This window comes from Aethalodelphis obliquidens, unplaced genomic scaffold, assembly GCF_003676395.1.
Source record: "Aethalodelphis obliquidens isolate GAN/ISIS:26980383/991018 unplaced genomic scaffold, ASM367639v1 scaffold98, whole genome shotgun sequence".
NCBI classification, from domain to species: domain Eukaryota; kingdom Metazoa; phylum Chordata; class Mammalia; order Artiodactyla; family Delphinidae; genus Aethalodelphis; species Aethalodelphis obliquidens.
Genome location: NW_020838042.1, coordinates 270,959 through 297,459, shown reverse-complemented (window position 1 = coordinate 297,459; position 26,501 = coordinate 270,959). Strand labels below are relative to the sequence as shown.

At 40.7% G+C, this 26,501-nt stretch overlaps 1 protein-coding gene across 1 annotated transcript; it reads left to right on the top strand.

The window, feature by feature from the left end:
* Window positions 1–2,095: 2,095 nt before the first annotated feature.
* Window positions 2,096–15,041, top strand: TASL (TLR adaptor interacting with endolysosomal SLC15A4). Its single transcript, XM_027096095.1, has 2 exons — window positions 2,096–2,325; window positions 13,595–15,041. Exon 2 carries the CDS (start codon window positions 13,596–13,598, stop codon window positions 14,511–14,513), a length of 918 nt encoding a protein of 305 aa, XP_026951896.1. The 5' UTR covers window positions 2,096–2,325; window position 13,595; the 3' UTR covers window positions 14,514–15,041.
* The last annotated feature ends 11,460 nt before the right edge of the window (window positions 15,042–26,501 follow it).

Genomic DNA, 26,501 nt, shown 5'->3' with positions numbered 1-26,501 from the left:
TGCGGTACGCGGCCTCTCACTGTTGTGGCCTCTCCCGTTGCGGAGCACAGGCTCCGGACGCACAGGCTCAGCGGCCATGGTTCACAGGCCTAGCTGCTCTGCGGCATGTGGGATCTTCCCGGACCGGGGCACGAACCCGTGTCCCCTGCATCAGCAGGCGGACTCTCAACCACTGTGCCACCGGGGAAGCCCAGTGCCAACTTTTTGATTACAGAAAATATTTGCTGAAAAGGATGATTTCCACAAAATGAGTAACTTAAGAGATAAAATCAAGGGTAACTATAATAAAAATTCTGCATACTGTATTTGAATAAAACAATAAATGTGACTTAACTCAACCTAGAGCAGATCGGAATCACCCCATAGTGGTTATGGCATGGCACTGCAGGTGAGCTCATACGGATCCCATCAGAAAGTGTTTCCAGAAGTAGGTAAAACCGACTCTAGGATATCCACAGTATATCTGGTTGTGGTTGAACCTACACTAGAATGAAATGAAACAATATCTAGCCCTGAAGTTGCTATAACCTCTTGCTCACAGCTAAGTTCTTGATAGGCTACAAAAGCCTGGAGACATCCCTGGGCCTGATTTTATAGGATTACACTGCAAATGAACCTGCCCCCGGGGGCCCCGTAAGTCTGGTCCTTCTAGTGTTAGCAGGTCAAGTCAGATTTGGGACTAATTGAGAAACTGTGTTATGGCTTATATGTGGGAACCTGCCTTTTCAACTGGATCTAAGTAATGTTCCATGAAATAATGCAGAAAATTAAAAAAGACTCTAACCGAAATAAAAAGTCAGTACACTTTTAAAGGTATAACTTTTCAAGGTAAGTCATAGATCAAAGGTAAACAAAAGAAACCCATCAAGTGGAAATGTTTACATATTCAGAGTCTGGAGCTTAGCTTTGATTAGAGTTAGGTAGAAACAGGCAACAGGAGCAGATATTACTTAGGGCAGGATTATTCTTTGTTGGTTTAATTGAAGCCATCAGGGTAAACTAGCTAAATTATTTTAAGAACTCTAAACATTTTTCTGCTTTTGGGCAAAAAAACCTGACCCATCTGTAGACAGACTTCTCTGAACTCCAGTAAAGATATAGATTATAATTCATTTGGACTGTAAGATCAAATAAAATTAAATATGACTTAAAAATACTACCTTTCAAAATGGAAAAGTCATACATATACACAATAGAAATTTCAAAAGGATATGGTGTGAAAATTAAGCCTCATTCTCAAAAGGCAATTGCTTGTTTCTAGATTCTTGTATATCCCTATAGAAATATTCTATGCATTAGCAAAAAATATATATAATCCTTTAAAAATACAAATTGGAGCATATTAGGTCTTACATGTTCTTCCTAAACAATGTATCTTGGAGATCTTTTCCTATTATTAGACATAAAGCCACCACACTCTAACAACTACCTAATTTTCTACAGTAGGGATATACTCTCAGGTATTTAGCTGATACCCTATTTATATTTTTTTCCTAGGTGTTTCTTAATGCTGCAACAAATATCTTTTCACATGTCTTCGTGTACAGGTGCAAGTATATCCCATGGATAAATTTTAGAAATGGTACTGCTGGGTCAAAGGGTATGAATATTTAAACTTTGGGGAAAAAAAACTTTAACAGACACTGGAAAATTACCTTTTGAAAATGTTTATAATCTCACTGATAGTGTATCAGAGTGCCTGCTTCCCCACAACCTTGCCCACTCAGAGTACTATTGAATTGTTTTTACCTTGGTTAGTTTGAGAGAGAAAACTGTTTTCATTAGCATTTTTAAAAATCATGAGTACAACTGAGAAATAATACTTCTTAAACATTATAGGTTAATGATGAAACAGGGAATTTGCTAAATCATCTCTGACTTGGCTCTCTTTGGGGAGAGGGGTTCTAGAGAATTTCTTGTTAGAGGAATAAATTTATGTCGACAGGGTTCTTACATAATGTATAGCAATAAACTATTTTAACCAGAGGCACTTTCATAGATAGGTTTCATTTTTCGAAAAAGGGGAAGAAACACCATTCTGCGGCTCGATGTGGGTTTGTCAGTTATTGCCTCCCCCTTTCTTGGGACTTCCCACACTTCTTGAGCACAAGTCAGACTTGAGCAAAAACAACTTTTTCCATAGGATCAGTTATAAAAAGAATGGCAAGTGCAACGAGCAGCTTAGTTTCTTGGTCTTATCAGTGAAAAGTAGACTCACCAAAGGCTTGCGAACATTTCTGGCAAAAGCACTGGCTGGCCTGTTCATCTCTATATGGTCAATCGTGGTGTTTCTGCAGGACCAAAGGCACAGACTGGTTAGTGAAGGTAAGCAAAGGAGGCAAGAGACCCTATGGCTGTGAACTTTTTCTGTCATTTCTCTTCCTACCCTTTCTTCGTCCTTTATCATCAGAACTCAGATCCAATCTCATGACCATCTAAAATGCTTTTCTCATTTACCAGATCAGAGGTGAGTGGGCATGTAAACAAGCATTCAGTGGAGTTAGACAATAAAGAGAAATGCAGTCCAACACTCCCCTTCTCTTACCTCATGTTCACACTTTGGACATTTCTAACAATTTTTCTTTTTACTGAAAAATTTTGACTGGTCTGATCAAATATTTGTTGTGTAATTTATTCAGTCCCCGTTCACTAACTGCTACACAGGTTTAGCATCTGCGTTTTTTAAAGAAGGCCTAAAAACCTAGGCAGAATTTTGCAGGGACAGCACCACTCAAATTCGGTCACAGTGATGTAGTTTTAGAGATGAATACAATCACAATATATTCCAACTGGATTTAACTCTCAATTATTCATTGGGCGAGCTTGTGATAAGTGTTTTTCACTGTGGCAGGACATACTCAAAGTAAATGTGATCTACAGTGATGATGCTTTTCAAATTGCCATCTGGGTGATTTGGGGAAAGTCTCCCTGTTGGTACTAAAGACAGTACACGCACAGGTGGGCTTTTGTTTGAATTATTTTTAGACCTGCTCAACCATTCTTTTTTGTGTGTGTGCACATCTATTTGTACTTAAATATAAACCTGGTTTGGCCAGAATATTCATATTGATATTTGTAGACCATTTCTTGCATAGGTCAGTGTAAGAAGATCGTGTTTCTGAATTTGAGAAGCTTCTTGGAGGAGTGCAGAGTATTTGAAATTTGTGTAAAACATTCATATTATAATGGTAATTTGGGGGATACACAAACATGCACTAATTTTATTATCTCAGAGCAAAGTGATGTTTTCAATAGTTATTTCAAGTTACTGAAACATTTCCAAACACAGACCTAATGATTATCTTAGATATATAAGATATTGTCCCTCTGAACTCTTCATAAACGTGATAGAATGTAAATTTGCCTTCATTAACTAACTATAGTTACTTTCCCTCCAATTTGTGTTTTACAAAGTTTCAAACCTATATAAAAATGGAAAGAAGAGTATCCGTACAATGCACACACGTTTTTACTATGTAGATTAATCAGTTGTAGCATTTTGCCACATTTATTTTTTCTCTTGCTATGTCTCTCTCTCTGTATATGTATGTAAACACACATACACACAGGTGTTTTCTTTTTTTCCCCTAAACTGTTTGAAAGTATATTGTTGACTTTAGGATACACCACCTTGAAATTCTTGACCCTGTATCTCCGAAGAAAAAGAGCAGTCTTCTACGTGATTATAATGCTAAGGAAATTTAACATTAATACAATACTATTATCTAATCTATGACCCATATTCAAATTTCTCCAATTATCTATATGTCCTTTAGAGAGTTTTTATTTTTTAAATTTAGGATCCAATCAAGTATCTTGCATTGCCTTTGTCTGATATGCCCACAATTAAGTAAATGTTAATGGTGATAGCCATAATTAACAACATAATTAACAATGATTAAGAATTATACCACCAAGGAAATTTAACATCAATCAACTCTATCATGATCATTTTTCTTAGTTTTTTAGTCCTCTCATTTTATGTCAAAATACTTTAAAAGTATTTCAAAAAAGTGATCATAAGCTTTAATTTTTCTGTTTGTAAGACATAAAGACAGAATATGAAGAAAAATCCAAACTATGATAAAAAATATATTTACTAATATGTCTGCACCAAAATTTACATTTTCTGAAATAAGGAAATTCATATCCAGATAAAGCCCTTGGAAGTAGCTGCTACCTTTAGTCATAAGGATCTAAGTAGAATTGAACAGAAAATTATTTACTTGTTGATGTTAATATGGAAAACGGAGGCCTTTTGACTTACGATCATATTATATTAGTCATCAAATTAGACTTTCAGGAGTTAACTCATTAAGTAAGAATCACTTCATATTTGACAGAAGAATCGGTAATCCCAAATTACATGTTTTGTAACAGGAACTGAAATACAAAGTAAGTGATACTTTAGAGCATCTATCAACAAATACCACAAAATATGAAATAACAGGGATATAATCCAAGGTATATGATTAAGTGAATGGTTATTTCCATTTCTAAAGAACACGTACTTTCAAAGGTAAGGGTCAGGAAAATGCAGATGCTTTTTCATATAGCGAGATCCTTCCTAAAGAAACCCTTTGTTTTGGGTAAAGTTCTTGTATTGTTCGCCAAAAGAAAAAAAACCCCAATGTAATATGGATTTGGTTACAGTATCATAACTAGATTATGAGCAAAGTAATATTCAAGTTTTTCAATGACAACCCTTCAGTGGTTTATTTGCAAGTCCCCCAAATCAAGAAGATCTTTAAAAATCATAGATTGGAATTAAAGGATCTAGAATTTAGATTATAGGGGAAATAAAGAGATGAAGAGATGAAATAGAGTATTTTGAGGATGGGGTGGTATTAAAAATAACATTTCTGGTATATCACCTACATATAATCTTAACAAGATAGTTTTCTTCACCCTCAGATTTGAGGCAAAAATAAATGTGCTCATCTGATTGGAAAATGAAAAACAAATAGCGTGTTGAAGAATATCAGTGGAAGCAGTTAATCTCAGACATTGGTGGTGAGAAAATAAATTGGCCCAAACTACTTGAAAGGCAATTTGCAATAGATGGGATCTAGTAATTTGGCTTCTCCAAATCTGGCCTGAGGAAACATTCCTGCAGGCATATGCAGTGACTGCACACAGTAAAAAAGCAAGAAAAAACCTCAATGTCTACTATGAGAAATTATTTGCTAACATGAGATGTGTCTGTAGATGTACTATTTTCTGTTAAAAGGCAGATCTATATGAGCAGGCATGCTGACAGGTGGGAACCAAGCTGCACCCCAACTAGCTAGACTATAGATTGTCTATGAAATAGCAAATAACGTTTTCCTCTCCTTATTTCTGTGAGGTTACATCCCATGATGCTCTGAGGCAGCCCCATCCCACTGTCTCCATTTTTTGTGCCACGGTAGAGGTCTTCTCTGCACTGTCTCAACCAGCTTCGCAGAAGTCTTGCTTTGCATGCCTGCGAACTGTCTTTCCAGAGATAGGATCTGTTTTGCCACCTTATCACCCCCAACGCACACCGGCCCACCCACCGCCCTTCCTGCCAATCCTCATTCTTCTGCTTTTCTTTTGCTATTGCCAGTTACTCCTTGATTCAAAGGACTGTCGCAATGAGTTACTTCACTGTATAAGGTAGCAACTGGAATTTGCTAAGGTTCTATGCAATCCTGATAAATATATTGGGGTAGGGGAGAGAAGAATTTAGCATTTCTAATTTAGGGACCAGGATTCTGAATGGATGGCCAGGGGCTCTGAAAGGTTGAGATATGAGACTTGAAGGGTGGTGGTGGAATGGGGGATGGATAAGGAACCAGGGCTCTCAGGATAGAAGAAGAAAGGGACAAATGCCTGGGATGGGCATGGGATTTGGGAGAACAGGGAGGAGTTCAGCATGGCTGGCGTCCTGGGTCTTGTGGGAACAGGCAGAGGTAAGATGAAGAAGGCAGGTAAGAGGGAGGGAGACGCAAGAGGGAAGAGATATGGGAACATATGTATATGTATAACTGATTCACTTTGTTATAAAGCAGAAACTTACACACCATTGTAAAGCAATTATACTCCAATAAAGATGTAAAAATTAAATAAATAAATAAAATAATTTGGACCAAAAAAAAAAAAAAAACAGGTACCATGAGGGCCTAACGTGTGTGGACTTTATCCTGGAGGTAATGGGGAGCTGCTGATATTTAAACAGGGCATCTGTAATACTAAATTACTTTGCGGTTGAAAAATTAAGGGCAAGATGACGCCAGGCTATAGCGGTGGGAATGGTTAAGGAAACTGTTCATATGGTTAGATTAAGAGAGCAGAGGATAAATTATTTGTATATCTCAAAGACATATGAACATTGATACACAATTGGGACATGTGTGTAGCCCTGTGCGGTGGGCACTGGCTGTCTTCTTGGAGCTTTTCTTTCTGTACTTCACTGCACCTTCCTTCCTTTATTGGGCAAGGGTTGTTATTAAAATGGAGTCAGGGCGGGTACCCTTTTCCTGGAAGGACTAATTGCTTGTCGTGATTGTGTGATATTAACTGCTCTCAACTAGGCAGTAGGTGTGATATGTTTAAGAACAGATCACACACTTTGGGGTTAGTAAATTGACTTGAATCTTCCCTCCACTACTTATTTGCTTTGTGACCTTGGGAAGGTCATTTGTCCTATCTTAATCTCAGTTTTCTCATTTGGAAAACCCGGATTATGATAATATCTAACAATGCACTGTTGTTGGAAGATTAGGGGTAATGTCTGGAAAGCACCCAACACAATTGCTTTTATTATTGTGCCCTATCTCAATTACTGCATCTGCTTTTTGACTTAGGTCAAGGATAGGCAAGCCATAGCCTATAGGTCAAACTGGCCCTTTGCCTGTTTTTGTAAATAAAGTTTTTTTGTAAATAAAGTTTTATTGGAACACAGCCACACCCATTTGTTTACATATTGTCTGTGGCTGCTTTCCTGCTATGATGGCAGAGTTGAGTAGTTGTGATAGAAACCTAAAATATTAAATATTTGGCCATTTATAGAGAAAGTTTGCTGATCCCTAAGTTAGGTTTTTCCAAACAGCCCCTCTTATAAATTTTTTCCCTCTTTAGTTTTTCTCTTTGAACCCATGCTTGTGTTGTTTCAGTGTAAATTAAAAGTATGTCTATATTGGTAGTCTCCAGCCTCGTCAACCACTCGTTTTCTCCCAGACTACTGACACAACACAACTCCAGTGGTGACTGTCAGCTGGCCATGAAGTCTACACACTTAGAGGGGCTCTACCAGGAATGATCAGCTGAACGGAACCAAAGCTTTTTTTCAAGCACCTCTGGAAAGCTGTTGGATCATCCTTGCCCCTTGGGATTATGACTCAGAAGGGACTGGGTAGTCAAGTACTTCCTGGAGGTGTCCTCTAGCCTTTTCACTTATTTGTAGGGTCCTGCAATGGACAGTTTTGGGGATCTTGTTGCTCTTGGTCAGTTCCATCAACTGAGTGGCCCTCACATGGACAATCAGCAGAGAATCTCGATGGCGTGGCGGCTCCTCGCGCCTCTCACCTCCTCCTCCCCAGAGACGCACACCTGACCTTGGCAGGGTTCTGAGCCTCTACAGGCCAGTGATGTGACCCCAAAGGCTCAGATCTTGTATCCGAGGCCCCAGTTTGGGGCAGCCACAGATTGTTTTTCCTTTCTTCCCTTTTTTTTTTTTTTTTTTAAATGAGAGCTGCTTATTTCTTCACTCATTTGAAAAGAGAGGTGGGGGGAAGAATCCAAAACAGAACAAGCTCTTCTGCCTTATTAGCCTTTTATCAGAAAGACAAACAACATTTGGGAATAATAGCCTCTCAAAGTTAGAAAATAGAGTCCAAACTTAACCTTATGGCCAAGAGCATTTTTTTCTAAGTCTAAAGGTATGGCTTCCACTGTTGAGTACTGTTAAGTGATGTTACTCTTTAAAATATTTGCACTTCATACTTTTGTGCTGTTTTAAGGACTTGTCTTGTTAAGCCATTTCTTCAAAAAGTCCCATGAAAATGATAAAGGACTCCAAAAATTTTAAAAATCCTATGGGATTTCTACTTCAGTGGTTTATTTGCGGTGGTATTTTATTAAAAATATTTATTTAGAAAGAAAAAGTATTTCTATGTACAGAGTTATAACATCAGTTTTATGAAATCCAAGTAAATGATTTAACAACATGCTGGACTTCAGCACATATTTCTAAGTTGTGAATTTACACATCAGGTTAATTTTGGTATTCCCCTGTCTGATAATGATTAACGGAGGCTAAATTTGCCTAGAACATCTCATCTGCAAATGTCCTTGAGAGTCTTTTCCTTCACAGTTAATCAGTCATGGAGAATTCCAGATATATCTCTATCTCTGTCTCTATCTTCTCTATGATGAGAAATAAAAATTCAAGCAATAAAATACCTTTGAACAAGTGAAGTAATCCATTGGCTTAAGTTTTATTGTCTCAGATAAAATTAAGTCAAATATGTTAACATTTGTTTAAAGTATATCTTTTATAATACCTTTGAAGAGTGAGGTCTTCTAAGAATTTTATAATCAATGAAATTTATTAAGAAAAATGCCAACAATTAATCAAAATAAACCCAAATAACTTTCTCTATTTTAAAATTTTAAGATGTCATGATATGTAGTACTAGTTTTTAAAATTAATTTATTTGTTTTTGGCTGGTTGGGTCTTCGTTGCTGCGCACGGGCTTTCTCTAGTTTGCGGCGAGCGGGGGCTACTCTTCGTTGCGGTGCGCGGGCTTCTCATTGCGGTGGCTTCTCTTGTTGCGGAGCACGGGCTCTAGGCGCGTGGGCTGCTGTAGTTGTGGCTCACGGGCTGTAGAGAGCAGGCTCGGTAGTTGTGGCGCATGGGCTTACTTGCTCCGCCGCATGTGGGATCTTCACGGACCAGGGCTCGAACCCGTGTCCCCTGCACTGGCAGGTGGCTTCTTAACCACTGCGCCACCAGGGAAGCCCTCTGGTACTATTTTTATTCCAGTGGTACATTAAATGGTTTTCATAAAGATCAAATGAGTTAACATGTATAATTTGTGTGTTTCACACATTATTACTCTCTCCATTGCTTGAGAAAAATCTTTCAAAAGCTGCTTTAGCATGCTCTCTGCTGCCCTCTGCTGCTAGCTTTTAGAAACTGATTTTGATTCTGAGTAATGCTCACCTCACTTGTTCTCTTAACATAGTCAAAACCCCATGCAATATTAAAGTTTGAGGGAACTCTTTAATTTAATCCCACGTTCTCCATTTACAGATAAGAAGTTGAGTCTCTTAGAGGTTAAATGACATGCGAGCATGGGCTGTTTTCTTTTCTTTCTTTCTTTTTTTTTTCTTTTGGCCATGTGCATGGCCTGCAGGGATCCCCGACAAGGGATCGAACCCAGGCCCCCTGCAATGGGGGCGTGGAGTCCTAACCACTGGACTACCAGGGAATTCCAGTGGGCTCCGTTTTCTGACTGACAGCATTTGAATGCCTGCTGGCTTTGGGCAGATTACTTAATTTTGACATATATAAAATGAGCATAATAATAGTACCTACATCTTTGAGTTTTTGTGGGGATCCACTGATTCAGTACACAAAAAGCACTTAGTGTCTGGGTTGTAGCTAGTACTAAATGCTAGCCCTGTTACAGACCTGCCATTAACTAGACTAAAACCACAGCTAGTGGCAAGGTCAGAACTAGAATTCTAGTCTCTTGACTACCAGTTCAAGAATTTTTTTTTGCCTTAATGAGTCTGAATAACAACTAAATTCTACCTTTGAATGTCGATTTTTTAAATGTGACCTGTTCACATTTGAAGCCCTTGTAGTCTCTACAAAGCTATCGACACTGCAGCTCTTGTGGCTCATTCCTCCTTGTACTGTTCAAGGCAGGTTCCCCACAGAAATTATTACACTCACAAGCTTCTCAAGCCCCCAAACAGAAAATCCTACAGCCCACACTTGGGAGATGATTTCACTGTTGACTGTAAGTTACCCCTCTAACAAGCTCCCTGCCTGAATCTCCAGTGCACAGTTAGACACTTGCACTCATGTCAGACTCAAGAGGAACTAAACTAAGCCCATCAGCTCTCTTCCCGGCTCCTTCTGGCTCCCCATTTCGGTTATGGTCTCTCAAGTTCATCCCTTCTCTTCCTTTTCTGCTACTTTCCTCCTGGTTCCTTTCCCAATCACCTCAGGTGGGCATGAATCCAGCAGCCTCCTAACTCGGGTCCTTGACTCCAATCCTGCTGAAATTCCTCTTGCCCTTTACTGACAGATCACACCATGCCTTGAATAAGTTTGGTTACCTTCCAGAGCTTTGTACTGCCTTCAGGGTAAACTGAATGTCCTCAGCCTTGCATGTCTCAACTTACCTCCCTGACCTTATCGCCCACTCCTCGTTCGTAGGAATCTTTTCCTTTAGGCAGGCGGGTATCTATCCCTAGATATTAGGACATATTTTCTGCTTTTCCATCATGGGACCTACCACTGTACTGGTCTGCCTTGGGCTCCACACATCAGAATGGTAGGTCTCTTATTCTACCAGAATTAAGGTACCAACAAAGCTCTCAGTCCACGGCAAATGGGGCAAAGGGCTCATTCAATACTCAAAACAAAATCCTGGACCGGCTTCCTTTACTGTGGTGAAGGAGTGGAGATTACCTGGAGGGGCCATAAACATCATCCACATAAAGTGAGAGAAGAATCCACTATGGCTGATTGTTTAACATGAAAAGAAATATGATAAACAGTAGGCGATTTGGGATAACGACTGAATGGGGACAAGGGTGATTCTCAAGAGTGATTCTGCATTATCACCTTCACTGTCTTCTAAGTCTGTGCTGTCCAGTGTCTTAGCTATGTGGTATTTTTTAATAATTTAAATTAAATAAAGTTAATTCATTAATTAATGACATTCAGTTTCATTAGCCACATTTCAAGCGCTTAATAGCCACATGTGGCTATTCATATTTTGGACGGCACATATATAGATCATCCTAGCATCCCAGAAAGTTCTGTTGGACTGCACTGCTTTGAGATTTTTCATTTGCTTCTTGAAGTCATTCACCCCGGCCTACTGCTTTCCAGCTTCTAAAATGTAATTGCTCTAGTCTCTTCTCTTGTTCTCCTTTTTCTTGTGTATTATATTTTAAAAAATCATTTAATGTTGTTTTAGTGAAGTTTGGGGGAAGACAAAATACAGATACATGCCTAATCTGTTATTTTTCCTAGAAATCATTGCTTTTCTCTACCTCAATGTGATCTTGCTTTTGAGCCCACGTTCTGAGTAATCACTCTCCTCAGCCACTTCAGGGGTCCCTCCAGCTTGGGTTTGCCTCTGAGTTCCAGCTTGCTTCCATAAAGCCGTAGGGTCAGCTGGGGATGTGTGTGTGGTGTGTGGGGTCGGCATTTCTGGCTGTCATCATGTAGTCCCATTGGCATTCACGGTGACTTGTCACTCTCCTGGCCCCTGGTTAACAGTCTATAAACATCATGTCTGCAATCTTCCCATCTGCAGTTGAGGTCTTCTCCAGGTTTGCAGGCTCTGGGCAGCATGCTGGTATGTGAGCAGACTTCACGGGGCAGCCTCAGGCCTGTCCGCCCAGGCATTCCGTGCTGGGCAGGAGAGAAGAGAGACTTCGTGCTTCCTCAGGTTCTACGTGGGAGGTAGGGCACAGGCCTCTTCTACTCTGGGCTCCCCAGATCTATCTGGAGCGGTATTCTCTCCCTCCGCGGGGAGTCCATCCATTGAGTCTACTGTTGATATGTCAATATTATGCCCTAAGTCATTTAGGGTTCTGGATTCCGAAGTTTATAAGCTCGGTTATGGTATCTCAAAAGCCATTTCTCTACAACTATGCTTTCTGCCAAGAGGTTCTGAAGCCTATTTAGCAACTCAAAAGCTGAGAGTTGTGTTTTTGCTCTGGTTTTCCACAATGACATTCTGAGGTCTTGAAGGTGGAGGGCCCTACTGGCAGCCGGGGTGGGGCAGAGAGGGAGGGTCGTGAAGTAACTGTGTCACTAGTAAAGCCTTTATGATAAACTTTCTTGCTCTGTTAACTATTTTCTCATGTATAGAAGATCTGCCTTTTCGCCTGGATGTTCGGTTTGTTGAGAGCAGAACCGCATTTAAAAAGCTTTTTCAGGAAAGAACATTTTCTTACCGTTATAAGTGTGTCCAGCATACGAAAATTACTTCACGGATTTGTTGAAGACCTTTAACTTTGTATCTTCATGGTACGTGACAGTGCCTGGAATGGAGTAAACATTTAAATAATTGATAAATTTGCTCAATATATCTTGGAATAGTTCCCCCAAAAGAAATAAACACTGAAAATATTACCCTTATACAATAGAAACAATTATACTAATTATACTGCATTAATAGTATTAACTTTATACAATGAAAAAGTTCACTTGGGAAATAACTTCATGACTATAAAAGAGAGGCTAAAATTTATTTTAAAAGAGGATCCTTAGGATTAAAATAATCCTTTTCTAATTTGACTTGTCAATTTCAGGCTCAAGTCGACGGGTCTGTTTTCGAAGCCCAGCCCTCGGGGCCAAAGAGGACCAGTTCTCTTTGCTTTCGTCTGCTGCTCCATTGCCAGGAGTACCAGCACGTTCCTTTTTTAGAAAATGCAGCTGCTGGCTTCTAGCCTATTCTAGCCACCCCAGAATCCAGTGACAACTGCTGAAGGTGGAGGGGTGGCACAGGTGGAGGAAAAGCTCACAGTCAGGAAAGCTCCTTGGTGACTAGGGTAGAGGTAAAAACGTCAGTCGGACACAGGGACATTTCCAGGACATATCGTAAAAACTGGGAGGGATAGAGCAAGAAAGCCATCCTGGGCAGCAAAGGTAGACGAGGCTTCATGGTCCTTCATGATGGGTTGATGGTGAATTAATTTCATGCCATGCCGCTGCTGTTAATTATTTAATTCAAGTTAAGTATCTTTTGATTTCCTCCTAAATGCAGACAACTGTGCTAGCTCCCAGGGATAAAGTACAATGATAAGTAAGATATAGCTTTTATTTTCAGTAGAATCTGCCACAAATTTCCTCATTTTTTCATAAACCACTAGTTATGCTGCTTCCCCAGTTTGCAGCTTCTCAATCACTCTCCATTTCCTTCGGGGCAGAAGGCAAATGCCCTTGCCCGACTCCCAAGGCCCTTCAGGATCCAATTCCAACCTATCTCCCCAGTCCTTTCTGCTTATGCTCAGTGTCTTATATATGCCAAAGAGGCCATGTCACCACATTCTCTTATAACTCTGTGCCTAGGGATGGAACTCTTAGCCTTCAGTTTAGCTGAAATGTCACCTTCTCTGACACATACCCTGTCATTTCTCTTCCTTCGCCCCAGGTTGTTAATGAGAAACTTCTTTAAGGGTGGAACTGTGCCCATTTCATCTTTATACCTCCAACACATGCTATGGCCCTGGCGCACAGTAGGCACAGAATGAGGACTAGCTTGGGGAATGAATGAAATGAACTTATTTATTGTCCTTTACTTTTTTTGATAGAACAACTGCCAATTTATAAAACTCCAGTCTTCTTTTCCCCCACTGTTACTAACTCTCTTTCCAGAATGCTGTCAGAAGGGTATCTCAGTGGACTTGCTTACCGGAGTGACATCCAGTGGAGTTGTACATCTTATAATGAGCAGGTGGCTGAGGAAAAGGAAGAGAAGACAGAAGCCACAGCTGCTGCTACTCTTTCCTATTCCTCCGTGGATGAAACACAAGTCCGAAGTCTCTATGTGAGATGCAAATCCTCAGGCAAGTTTATTTCTTCAGGGCATTCAAGAGACAGCCAACGCAGTAGAAATCCGAGAATCACAGTGTTGCAGACAAACCCCAATCCCGTGTTTGAAAGCCCAAACTTGGCCGCAGTTGAACTATACAGAGACCCCAGCAGAGAGACCTACTTGGTTCCACCTTCCTGCAAGAGTATCTGCAAGAATTACAATGACTTACATATTGCAGGGGGCCAAGTGATGGCCATTAATTCAGTGACAACAGATTTTCCCTCTGAGAGCAGTTTTGAACATGGCCCTTTGCTGAAATCGTCGGAGATTCCTTTGTCCATGGAGGATTCCATTTCCACTCAGCCCAGCGACTTCCCACCCAAACCTATCCAGCGGTATTCATCCTACTGGAGAATAACCAGCATCAAAGAGAAAAGCAGCCTGCAAATGCAGAAGCCTATTTCGAATGCAGTGCTGAACGAATACCTGGAGCAGAAGGTCGTGGAGTTATACAAGCAGTACATTATGGACACTGTGCTTCATGACAGTTCTCCTACCCAGATTCTGGCATCTGAACTCATCATGACAAGTGTGGACCAAATTAGTATTCAAGTCTCTAGAGAGAAGAACCTGGAGACCTCAAAAGCCAGGGATATAGTCATTAACAGCCTTTTACAGTTGGTGTCAACTGAAGTCAGCACTCCTGAAATTAGCACTCCGAGTCTCCATATTTCTCAGTATAGTAACGTGAATCCATAGAGAGGAGGCTTCTGTTCCTTTCTCAACTACTCAAATCCTAAGCAACAATTATTCACTTGTTCTGACGATGTACAGGAAGGGGCTGTCAAGAGCTAGATAAGTAAAGGTTGGCTGGAGGTCAGGTATGGATTAAGAGGAAATCTCATAATATTACATGTGAAGGAATGTGGGGAGAGGAGCTATAACGACTTCAAAGCAAGGGTTGGATAGCAACAAACCAAAAATAAAAATGATCAAAAAAGAGATTCATTTAAGGGAATACAGAAAAGAAAAAAGACAAACCAAATAAGAATGTACACCATGGCAAAACTAAAAGCCAAAGGTTTCAGGGGAAGGAGTTAAGAATATGTTTGTCACTCAAGTAAATTCCTCCAAGTTGTTTCTTCTGGAGGGAAATGGACTGTGGAAGGCTGCTCTATTTGGGTATAAAGACAGGCTCAAACAGTCTTTAAGATATGTTTATATCTAGCTTCCCTACCCTGTATCAGATCATTTAAAAATATATTCTTTATAAAGATTAAAACAGTAGCAAATTGCAATTGTGTTTTTTAATGTGTAATGATTACTTCGCTACAGCCACAAACACTGCCACTCAAATGTAATTCTGTTTACTGGGGGAGATGAAATTTTCTAAATGGAAAATACCACACAGTGAATATTAAACTACTGCTTTATTTTGCCGTGTTTGATTTTCTTGTTGGTACTAAGCTTCAAAAGAAATTATGAGGGCTTCCCTGGTGGCGCAGTGGTTGAGAGTCCGCCTGCCGATGCAGGGGACACGGGTTCGTGCCCCGGTCCGGGAAGATCCCACATGCTGCGGAGCGGCTGGGCCCGTGAGCCGTGGCCACTGAGCCTGCGTGTCCGGAGCCTGTGCTCCGCGATGGGAGAGGCCACAAGAGTGAGAGGCCCGCGTACCGCAAAAAAAAAAAAATAAATAAAAGAAATAATGAATCTTATTTTTCCCATTTTTTCCCTTCCTTTTCTACATGCCCTCTTGACCCTTCTGGAGCTAGGAAGGGGGTCTTCTTTATCCTCTTACAAGCTCTAGGGTCCCATGACATCAAATTCTGTAAATTCATGCACTGGAATGGTAGCTTCATGAGCACCTACCGTCTACTCCATTCCTCTAGCTCAGGGATTGGCAAATGATGACTCATTGGCCAAATCTAGCCTACCTGTTTCTTTCATTGAGGTGTAATCTGCATATAACGTGTTTCACGTGTACAACATGATTTGCTATTTGCATATTAGGAAATGATTACAATAAATCCAGTTACATCCTTTGAACTCCCATGAGCTAAGAATCTTGTCAGACATTTTAAAATAAAAATAAGAATATTTTGTGATATGGTAATTATGATATTCAAATTCAGGGTCCATAAAATAAGGCCTTACTGGAGCACAGCCACACCCATTCATTCATGTATTGTCTATGGCTGCTCTCACACTAGAAAGGCAGAGCCGCTAAATGCGACGGACAACATATGGTCCACCAAAGCCAAAAGCACCATCTCTCCTTCCACAAAAGAAGTTTGTCAACCCTGCTCCACAGCAGTGCCCTGCCCATCTGATGGCTGCTTGACTTAATTCAGCTTCCTTGAGGAGGCCCACTCTGAGATAGAAACTGGTGAGCAAGTTTATGGGGGTGGGTTGGGAACAATCTCTGTGAGGGAATGAGGAGAACAGAAGAGGTTTCTACAGAGGCCTCAGGCATCGCAGGCTCTGGAGTTGGGGTGGCCCTTCATAACTGATCCAAATTGAAATAAGAGCGTTGGCTTTGGTTCTCCTGCTTGACCAGAAGGGGGCGTAACCTTAGCTGAGGCAGTTCAGAGCAAAATTCCCGAAGGGGATCAGCTGTGAGCCTTTGGCAGCCAAGCTCCTGGCAGCTCCTGGGGGAATGATTTCCTCATCCAGGAGGAGGAAGCTGGGTGGAGCACAGTAGCATCCTCTGCATTTCTTAGTATTTGTAGAGTGAATGATTTTTTTTTTTAACAACATGTAATATCATGTAAAAAACCTGGTTTTGAAATAATTCAGAAATGTTATTCACTGCTTTGAATATATAGTAGCCACTATGCATTAACTGCTTGCCATGGTGCCTGGCACCATGTTAGGCATTTTGTATGAGTTTCATATAATTCGCATAATAACCTCATGAGCGTATGCCTATTATCCACCTGCCCCCTAGCTTTTTGGCTTTTTTTTTTTTTTCTTTAACACTGATGAGCAAGTTGGGCTCAGGGAAGTTAAGTAATTTGTCCAAGGGCACAGTGTGAGTGGTGGAACTACATTTGAATCCAGTTCCATTTAACTTTAAAGTCCTGGTTCTTAACTACTACCACCTGCTCTCTTGTTGACCACCGTATTTGTCTCACTAAAGACTGGTTTTCTACTCCAAGGGAAAAATAACTCACTCATCTCTTTATCATTATGTTACTTCTTTTCTTTAGAGTGTTCTGTTTGGTAGTATTCATTTGCTTCTCTTCCCCCCTCCAAAAATTGAAGCTTTGATTTATTCATTTGTTTCTCCACATCCTAAGCAGTACTTGCACATAGTAGGCAACCAGTTAATATATGTCAAATCCATAAACAAGTTTTGGCTGTGTTGGATACGGCATCTGATGGTTGAAGTGAAAGACCCATCAATATGAAAACTAGATAATTTTGACTAGCAAAAAGCGCTATTCAGAGTTCCTCCCCAAGAAGAAAAATGAATAAGTGAGCTTCATTTCTTACAGCAGGTTAGAGTAAATGGTATAATAAAAATGCGTTATAATAGTATCACAGATGTTTACCCTCTTGATTACTTGAGAAATGATTTGTTACAAAGCAGACTGGTTCATTCTTTTTTGAATGAGCATTTATTTGATGCTGCTTTTGGGGAGCACTGTGTATTAAACATACGCAGGAAAGACGTGTGTGTGTATGTGTACACACACAGAGGAGTAGGCCCTGTCCTCTGTAAGCTTGTTACGTTGGAGAGACCAGGCAAATAACTAAGGAACAAGTAAGGAAGCCACTTATTAAGCAAGACCTTGGCAAAGTGGTACAAACAAGAATACAATTATCAGTGATTGCAACTCAAGTGTGGTAAGTGCTGAAAAGGAGATGTGCCCGGAGGTACTGGACAGCGGAGGAGCCCAGGGCAGGCAAACATTCCAAAGGGGAAGTGATGGTTTAAACTACTTTTGAAGAACAAGATAGGATGTAGGTAGATGGATGGAAGGGGTGTTCCAAGCAGAGGCCTTAGTGTGTTCGGTACAATAAACAGTCTATGGCTGTAACCGGAGCTGAATGAATGCATGAACGAGTAGTATATTAACTTTCTACTACTACTGTAACAAATGACCACAAAATTCATAGCTTAAAACAATACAAACTTATCTTACAGTTATGGACATCAGAAGTCCAAAATCATTCTCACTGGGCTAAAATCAAGGTGTTGGTGGGTCTGCCTTCCTTCTGGAGGCTCTGGAAGAAAATTGCTTTTCTTACCCTTTGGAGCTCCTAGAGGCCACCCCCGTTCCTTAGCTCATGACTGTGCACCGTTCTAACCTCTGTGGCCATCATCACACCTCGTCTCTGACGCTAAGTCTCCTGCCTCCCTTTTATAAGGACCCTTATGATTACATTGGCCCCACCTAGATAATTGAAGTTAACGTCCTCATTTTAAGATTCTTCGGACTTCCCAGGTGGTCCAGTGGTTAAGAATCCACCTTCCAATGCAGAGGATGCGGATTTGATCCCTGGTCGGGGAACTCAGATCCCACATGCCCCGGGGCAGCTAAGCCTGCAAGCCGCAACTACTGAGCACGTGCACTCTGGAGCCAGCAACGTAAAGCTGCAACGTAGAGCCCACACGCCGCAACTAAGACCCTATGTGGCCAAATAAATAAATAAGTACTTAAACAGCTTCTTCAATTAATTACATCTGCAAAGTCGCTGTTGCCTTGTAAGGCAACATAATCACAGGTTCCAAGGATTAGGACATGAATATTTGCTGGGGCCAGGCAGGGAGGGGGACATTATTCTATCACAGATGGGACCATTTTTTCCTCTTGATTATCCAAAATTTGCCTCTCCACCATCAATCCTCCTTATTCAAGATGAATAAGTCCATGTTTGCTTATATATGTGAAATAGTTTGTTTCCTTTTTTGTCTGCTGTCATCTCATACTGTGTATTCTGTTTTGTCCATAGGCGCGAATCCACTTTTTCTCTTGCTCATTTTAGACATCCTTTTCTGGACTCTAATTCTACTTGTATCTTTCTTTCTTTTAAAATACGTTTCTTTTTTCCATTATAAAGGTGGTACCTGCTCACTCTAGAAAATTTGGATGACAGCAAAGTAGAAAAGATCACCTCTAATTCCTCAATCCCCAAGTACTCATAGTTAACATTTTAAGTGAATTTCTTTCTCCACGTACTGTGTTTTGTTTGTTTTTCCTTTCTTTGAGTAGTGATTATGTTATCTTTGAATAAAATGTTGTATCTTCTGTTTGTTTTACTGACACCTTAACAGAGGTAAAAGTTCTAAAACTAACAGATTTGCATTATTCACAAAGGGATAATCTCTTAGCTTTTTTTCCCCTGTACACTATTTGATAATGTCTGATATTTTGTGGACATTTTCCCTGTGGTAGAGCACTGGGCCAATATAATCAGGAAATTGTGTATATTAACAATAAGGCCTCTGAGTTTTGTTAACTTAGAGTTTGACATTCAATAAATATAATTTAGATTGTTTTCCTTTTCTATTGTATTGTCCATACTAAAAACCATCTGTCATATTTTTTACCTACTCACACTTTAAATTCAACTAAATTCAACAAATATTTACTGAGCATGAACTGTTATACAAAGATGAGATTCACAGTTCCTGTTTAAAGAGCTCATTTATGTAGTACAAAACTTATTAAGCAAAGCACACTGAGTGTAGTAAGACATGTGCAATGACTATTTAAGGTGTACTGAATCATTTTTCTTTCAGTTTATCCCAGTTCAGTAGCTATAGCCCTTGCTTATCTCTATTTTCTTAGTTTTGGACTCTCAGGCATTATCATAGGGCTACGACTAGAACCTTTTCTACTGAGCACTCTGGGAGGTGAGGGAAGGGGTAGGGGTGGGGTACCTTCAGTATGGACTTTAGTCATCAGCCCTGGCTTTGACCTTGACTTGGCCTTAATCTCAAAGTGGGCATGATGTGTGGCCATTGCACATTTGGTACTGAAACCTCTCCCTTCCTTCCTACAGCCCTTATTTCTGTCTTCCTGTGCCCAATGTCTTGCCAGGAACAACTCAAATATTGAAAGGAATGAGGTCAAGTAGAGAGTCTTTCAACATTTCACTGGAGATCTGCAGAGAATAGTTGTTAAAGTTGTTTTTGTGATTTACCAACTTTGGGGATTAGGAGGATGAAAACAACAAGGCAAGTGTGAGATTGTTTTTTACAAATTTTCTTTTGCAGGCTATAGTTAATTTTTTTCCTCTAGAAAAATAGAGGAAAAGATCAAGGTTCAGGGGGCGAATATTTCAGCTCAAACTGCAAGATGAATTAAAAGATATTTTGCACTGTCAGTATATCCCAGTCAGAAGAATGTTTTGATTTATCCTATTATTTCAAGTAAGACAAAGCATTTTGAGAGTCCCCCCACCCCAATACCCCCACGTGCTACACACACCTGGGGAGGTGGCATGGCTTGAAAGAGGACCGGCCTTGTGGCAGATGGGACCACAGAAAGCCGTGAAAAAGATTCCTGGGTTCCATCTGCAATCTAGAAGCAGGGGACAGCTGGGAATCTGAAGAGGCCATGTAGATGGAGCAGTGAGCCTCTTGGCAATGACCTATGATAACCTGTGTCCACTGATGACCAACAGTCTATAACTTGAAGGTCAGCCATAAACTCCCGATTTGCCCCCCAACATTCCTTGACATTGTGTAAGATTCCAGGACTGTGGCACAACCCTGAGAAGGATTAGAGAAGCCAAGAATGACTGAACTGATATTTTCTACCATCGTGGGAAAATGGGAAGTTCAGATTCAGTTTTGTTTTTGTTTTTTGCGTTACGCGGGCCTCTCACTGTTGTGGCCTCTCCCGTTGCGGAGCACAGGCTCCGGACGGCAGGCTCAGCGGCCATGGCTCACGGGCCCAGGCGCCCCGCGGCACGTGGGATCCTCCTGGACCAGGGCACGAACCCGCGTCCCCTGCATCGGCAGGCAGACTCTCACCACTGTGCCACCAGGGAAGCCCGATTCAGTTGTTTTAAAAGAGAGAGAGAGAGAAAGAAAGAAAGGGAAAGAAAAAGAAAAAAAGAAAGGAAGGAAAGAGAAAGAAAGAAGGAAAGAAAGAAAATTACTTTTTACACATCTGAGTTGGTAGAGAAGTGGAGTTATAATTAGACTCCTACTCCTCTGCTGTGTCCTAGGAAGAAGTAACCTATGTCACCTACAAATTGGCACTTGCTGTCTACCCCTACAAGGATTAAATTATGAGCCACTGCAGTTGCTGACCTTCAATACACCCTGAGAGAAGTTTAGGGTGGAGATCAGAAATGAGGCACTCTGTGCTCTGGAAGAAACTGGCAGAACAGGTATTCAGAGAGGTATTCAGATTTTCCGGAGACGATTTTAGGAGCCCAATTCTTGCATCTCCTCATATCTAGAAAAGCACTAAAATCCTTCATGGTGATGTCTGCTCCTCGCGACTAGCAGTAACCTTCACGAGACTAGCAGAACCTTATGCAAAAAATATGTGCTTGATTGCACCTACTCCCCCCTCCCCCAAATCACATATACACTGACCCTCCCCCCCACCTCTCTGGAGCAGTTTCTCAGAGCTATCTGAAATGCTGTCTCCTGGGCTATAGTCCTCATTTTGCCCCCAATAAAACTTAACTCACAACTTTCATGTTGTGCTTTTTTTTTTTTTTTTCAGTCGACACCTAGATGGAAGTCTCCAACTTTCTAAAGTAACAGCATTAGCAGAGGGACCAGTGAGAAGCTATGTTTACTGCTAGTCCAATGAACATGAGCTGAGGGGAACAGGCAATGGAAATAGGGAAATTTCCTTCCTCCCTTTCCTCTCCCTTCTTCCTTTCTTTATCTCTCTTCTTTCCCTTTTGTTCCTTCCTTTAATTTTGTCTCTCTTTCCCACTCTCCCCATCCTTCCTCTTCCTTCATCTCCTCTGCGTGGACGTGCCTGGTTTTAAATCGCTCCCAGAATTCTAATTGCAAGGAAGCCTGGGAAATTTAGTTTTTGCTTTCAAGCCACTGCAGAATAGCTGGAGGGTGGAATGGATGTTGAATGCTAAGCCACTATGCCATCACACGTATTCAAATCCAGGCCCTGATCTTTTTTTTTTTTTGGCCGTGCCGCATGGCTTGTGGGATCTCAGTTCTTGGACCAGGGATTGAACCCAGGCCCCTGGCACTGAAAGCCTGGAATCGTAAACACTGGTCCACCAGGGAACTCCCATCGTGTGGTTTTTTTAATTGTTTCTGTACATCCCTCTGCCAGCTTCAAGTACTTTGCCTTCAACTTCCTTCCTACTCCCCAGTTGGAGGATTGTTATTGGGTTCCCGAAGTCGGCTCTGCCCACAGGTGCAGAGAGCTGGAATTGCTTAGGCGTTTATATAACCCTGTGGTGGTCTGTTATAAACTGAATATTTGTGTTCCCACTCCTCCAAATGCATATGTTGAAATCCTAACCCCAAAGGGGTGGGACTTACAGGAGGTGATTAGGTCATGATCGTGGAGCCCTCACGAATGGGATTAGTGCCCTTATAAAAGACACCCCAGATGATTAACAGAAACACACTACTATTAATAGAATACATAAACAACAGGGACCTGCTTTGTACCACGGGGAACTATATTCAATGTCTTGTGATGACCCATAACGGAAAAGAATCTGAAAAAGAAGACATAGATACACATATACAGCTGAATCACTTTGCTGTTCATCTGAGGCTGACACAACTTTGTAAATTAACTATACTTTCGTTAAAAATTAAAAAAAAAGAGACCTCAGAGAGCTCTCTTGCCGCTTCTGCCTTGTGAGGACACAGCCAGCAGGCAGCCATATACGAACCAGGAAGAGGGCTCTCACCAGACACCAAATCTACTGGTGCCTTGACCTTGGACTTCCCAGCCTCCAGAACTCTGAAAACTAAATGTTTGTTGTTTAAGTCACACAGTCTATGATATTTTTGTTACAGCAAACCGAACAGACTAAGACACGGCCCTTAGCCAACAACAGCTGAAGAAGGCACTAGTATTGATATGAAAGCCTAGCACTCTCGTCTCTAATTGGGACAAACTCAGGTACTACACTTCAGAGCTGCCCCGCAGGATCAGGCTACAGCTGTCCTCCTAAGGATTTTGCTGAAAGTTGCAACCTGGCTTGCCTTTTCCTACTTCCTCATCCTGCTATTCTGTTCCTACTTTTTTTTTTTAAGTTTATTCCAAGAGCACTTCCCTTATAAATCATTAGATCTTTTCCTCAGGGTATGCTTCTAGGGAACTAAACCCCAAAATGCCCCATCCACCATAAGGCTCAGTGCCCCTATTTGTAGATCAAATCCTCACCAGAGAGAAGGTAGAATCCATTTCCTTCAAGCTCATGAGATTGTAGGAAGAAAAGGAGAGATTGATATGGGGGGACCAGATGGTCAGTTATGCATCCTGATCTCCCTTCTCTAATCCTGGAGTTTAGAATAGGAAGCTACAATAAATACTAGAGATTAGATCACGTAGCACCCATTCCAACCACCTTCTAGCTTACTTTTCAGCCAGAAGTTTAAAAACTACATCTCGAGATTTCCTTGTCTCTAGAGTTCTGCATGTGACCCACTTTCTTAACCTCAGTGTTCAACTTGGAGTCAGCAACATGAATTAATGGTTGCATGTGAGAAGGGTTGATCATCTAGGAAGTAGAGGGGCTAAGGAATTTGACCTTCAGCTGTGGTGGAGTTTCTGGCATCCAGTGTCAAAAACCTGAGTAGCGCGTCTGTGATAGAATTGTGTATTTTCCCAAGCTGTATTAACTCTTGATACTTTGCTCCTGAGAGTATAGCACCTAGATCCATTCTTTGATCCTTTCAGAATGTCTACCTAACATACTTTATTTTTTAATTTATTTTTTAAACTATTTTATATTGGAGTATAGTTGATTAACAATGTCGTGTTAGTTTCAGGTGTACAGCAAAGTGGTTCAGTTATATGTATACAGGTATCTATTCTTTTTCAAATTCTTTTCCCTATGGTTACCTAACATACTTTAATACACGTTTTGTACTAAATTAGTCTATGAATCCTATCATTTGCAACTAGGAATCCTGGCAGACACAGGAGGTATTTAAGAGAAGCTGAGGTAAGCTGAGATGGAGTCATTCAACCACGTGCTTCAGAAACAAGGGACAGTGGAGTGGTTAGAAAGAGAACTACAGCTAGTACTCCAAAGCTGCCCTTGGTTCTCAAATGGCATCAGGGAATTTCTGCATGCCCCCAGTGGGTTGCCTACAGTCTAACTGGGTAGTATACCAGACTGGGTTGCTACGGCTCTGGTGGCTATAACTGAATGACACGCACAGCATGCTGGAGATTATGAAAATGGCCACAAAATATTTCTTTCCCTCTATCCATGCCCATTGGTAGTGTACTCTTACAATTGCTTTGGCCAATGGGACATTAGCAAACATCATGTAAACGTTGGCTTGAAAAGCAATAGTGCACTGGAGTTTGCCCTCTTTCTGCTTTGGGAACTTGGCTGCCATATGAAAAAGTCCGGGCTAGCCTGCTGGATAACAAGGAGTATGTGGGCTAGTAACATCCATTGCCCCTGCCCACCACCAGACATGTGAATGGGGACCTAGGAGGCCACCCATCCCCCGGCTGATCTGCCAACTGACCATAAATGCATGAGCAAGCCCAGCTTGCTCCCGTGAGCCTGGCCCAGACATAAAAGTGCCCAGAAGAATCATGAGTAAAAAAGTTGTTTTAAACCACTAAATTTTAGGATGGATTATTAGGCAGCTAAAGCTAACTGACACATATCAAGACTTCAGAGAATTCTCAGGTACCACTAGGATCTAAGACTGGGCCAAGTTGTCAGGAAAACAGGTCAAAAATTGCATCAGCCAAAATTTTAGTGGCAAATGCCAGGAGAACACCCAGGGAGGGGATCAGATCAATGCCATCTTATGGAATCCATCTTTTCTCCCCAGTGCCCTGAGGTACAGTTAAGCCCTACAGACTTCTTAGAAATAACAGTAGATGCAAAGAAAATCTGAAATCTGGGCTCTTCCAAATGAAACTCAGTTTAAATCACTAGACTTAATGAAATTTACCAGATTGGACTAAAACTTAAATTTTATTCTATTTTTTGTGGGGTGAACAAGAGTATAGCAGTTATACAAGATGAAGGAGTTAGTGTAAGGTGACCCTGCATAGGCAAGATAATGTTTTCATAAATTATTAATTTCTGTATAATTTATGATCATGAAAATTAATGTATCAATTAATTATTAATTACAAGAAGAATGTTTAAGTAACTTATGGTATAGCATTTGGTAAATTATTTTGCAAAACTATGTAAAATGCTATTTGGGAAGGTTACATAATAGTGTAGAAAATATTTACAATATAATTTTCAGTGCAAAATCACAACATAATATTGTATATCCAGTATTACTTATATTTTTATAAAATAAGTCACCTTTGCATAGAAAGTAGGCTGCAAGAAAGGACATATAATATTCAAAATGCTTGTAGGTAATGGGTAATGGGACTAGATGTGACACTGTCTTTCTATATTTTCCAAATTATCTTTAATGAAAATGAACTGTTTATAATGTTGATTTTGAAAAATGTACAGTGTACTATATGATTGTTGAAGTTTCTTCTAGGTCTAAGATTCAATGATTCTAAGAATTCAAAGCTATTCACTGAAAAATGGTTTCATGATATATGATGCCTGTGCAATAACCTTAGTTATTTTTGTTTAGTATAGCCAGTGTCTAATAAACACGTCACCTATAGTCAAATAACAATTTATTATTGGCTAGAAGAAACTACATTCCTATCATTACTCTTCCACTTTTGAGTCATAAATAATAATAATTAATTCTTCCTGACACTGTGGGATGTAAGTGACACTAAAAAACTTCAAGACAAAATGGGAACCATAGCAATTTTAGTGCCTCACACTTGTTGAGCATATATAGACCCACAACGGGGCTGCACATGTCTAGAGGGGAGAGAAACTGTCTTCTAGAAACCCAATCCAGAGAAGAGAAGCTTCAGGTTTCCAAGAACCAAAGATCTGCATTCAAATATTTTTTTGGTAGGATTTTTGGAAGGTTTTTATTTTTTGCAGCAAGATAATTCTGGAAAACAATGTGATACTGTAGACGTGGACTTATTTATTTTTAAGAATCATAATATTTTTATTGCTATTTATGAAATTAAGGAAGACTCTCAAGGGGAATGGAGTAATAGAAGAAGCCAATTCCTTTTCCTTATCTCACTAAGGATAGAGGGTACCTTAGATATAAATACTTAGAAACTTTAGTGCAGCAATACAGGAAAGCTCATAGGAGAGGCGCATGAGTCTCTGTGCGCGCGTGTGTGCGTGCGTGTGTGCGTGCGTGCGTGCGTGCGTGTGTGTGTGTGAGAGCGAGAGCGCGAGAGCGAGCGAGAGAGCGAGAGCGAGCGAGAGAGAGCGAGAGAGCGAGAGAGAGAGCGAGAGCGAGAGAGAGCGAGAGAGAGCCAGAGAGCAAGAGAGAGAGGGAGGAGGGAGGGAGGGAGAGAGGGAGAGAGAGAGGGAGGGAGGGAGGGAGGGAGGGAGAGAGAAAGAACAGGATCACTTATCAAATTTATAGCTACTCAAATTGTGACCCACAGACCTCTGCTAGCCTGCAAGTTATTTTTAGTGCCCAAATTGTTATAACTAGTTCATGCACAGGCACTTGGTGTAGGTTTGCCTTAT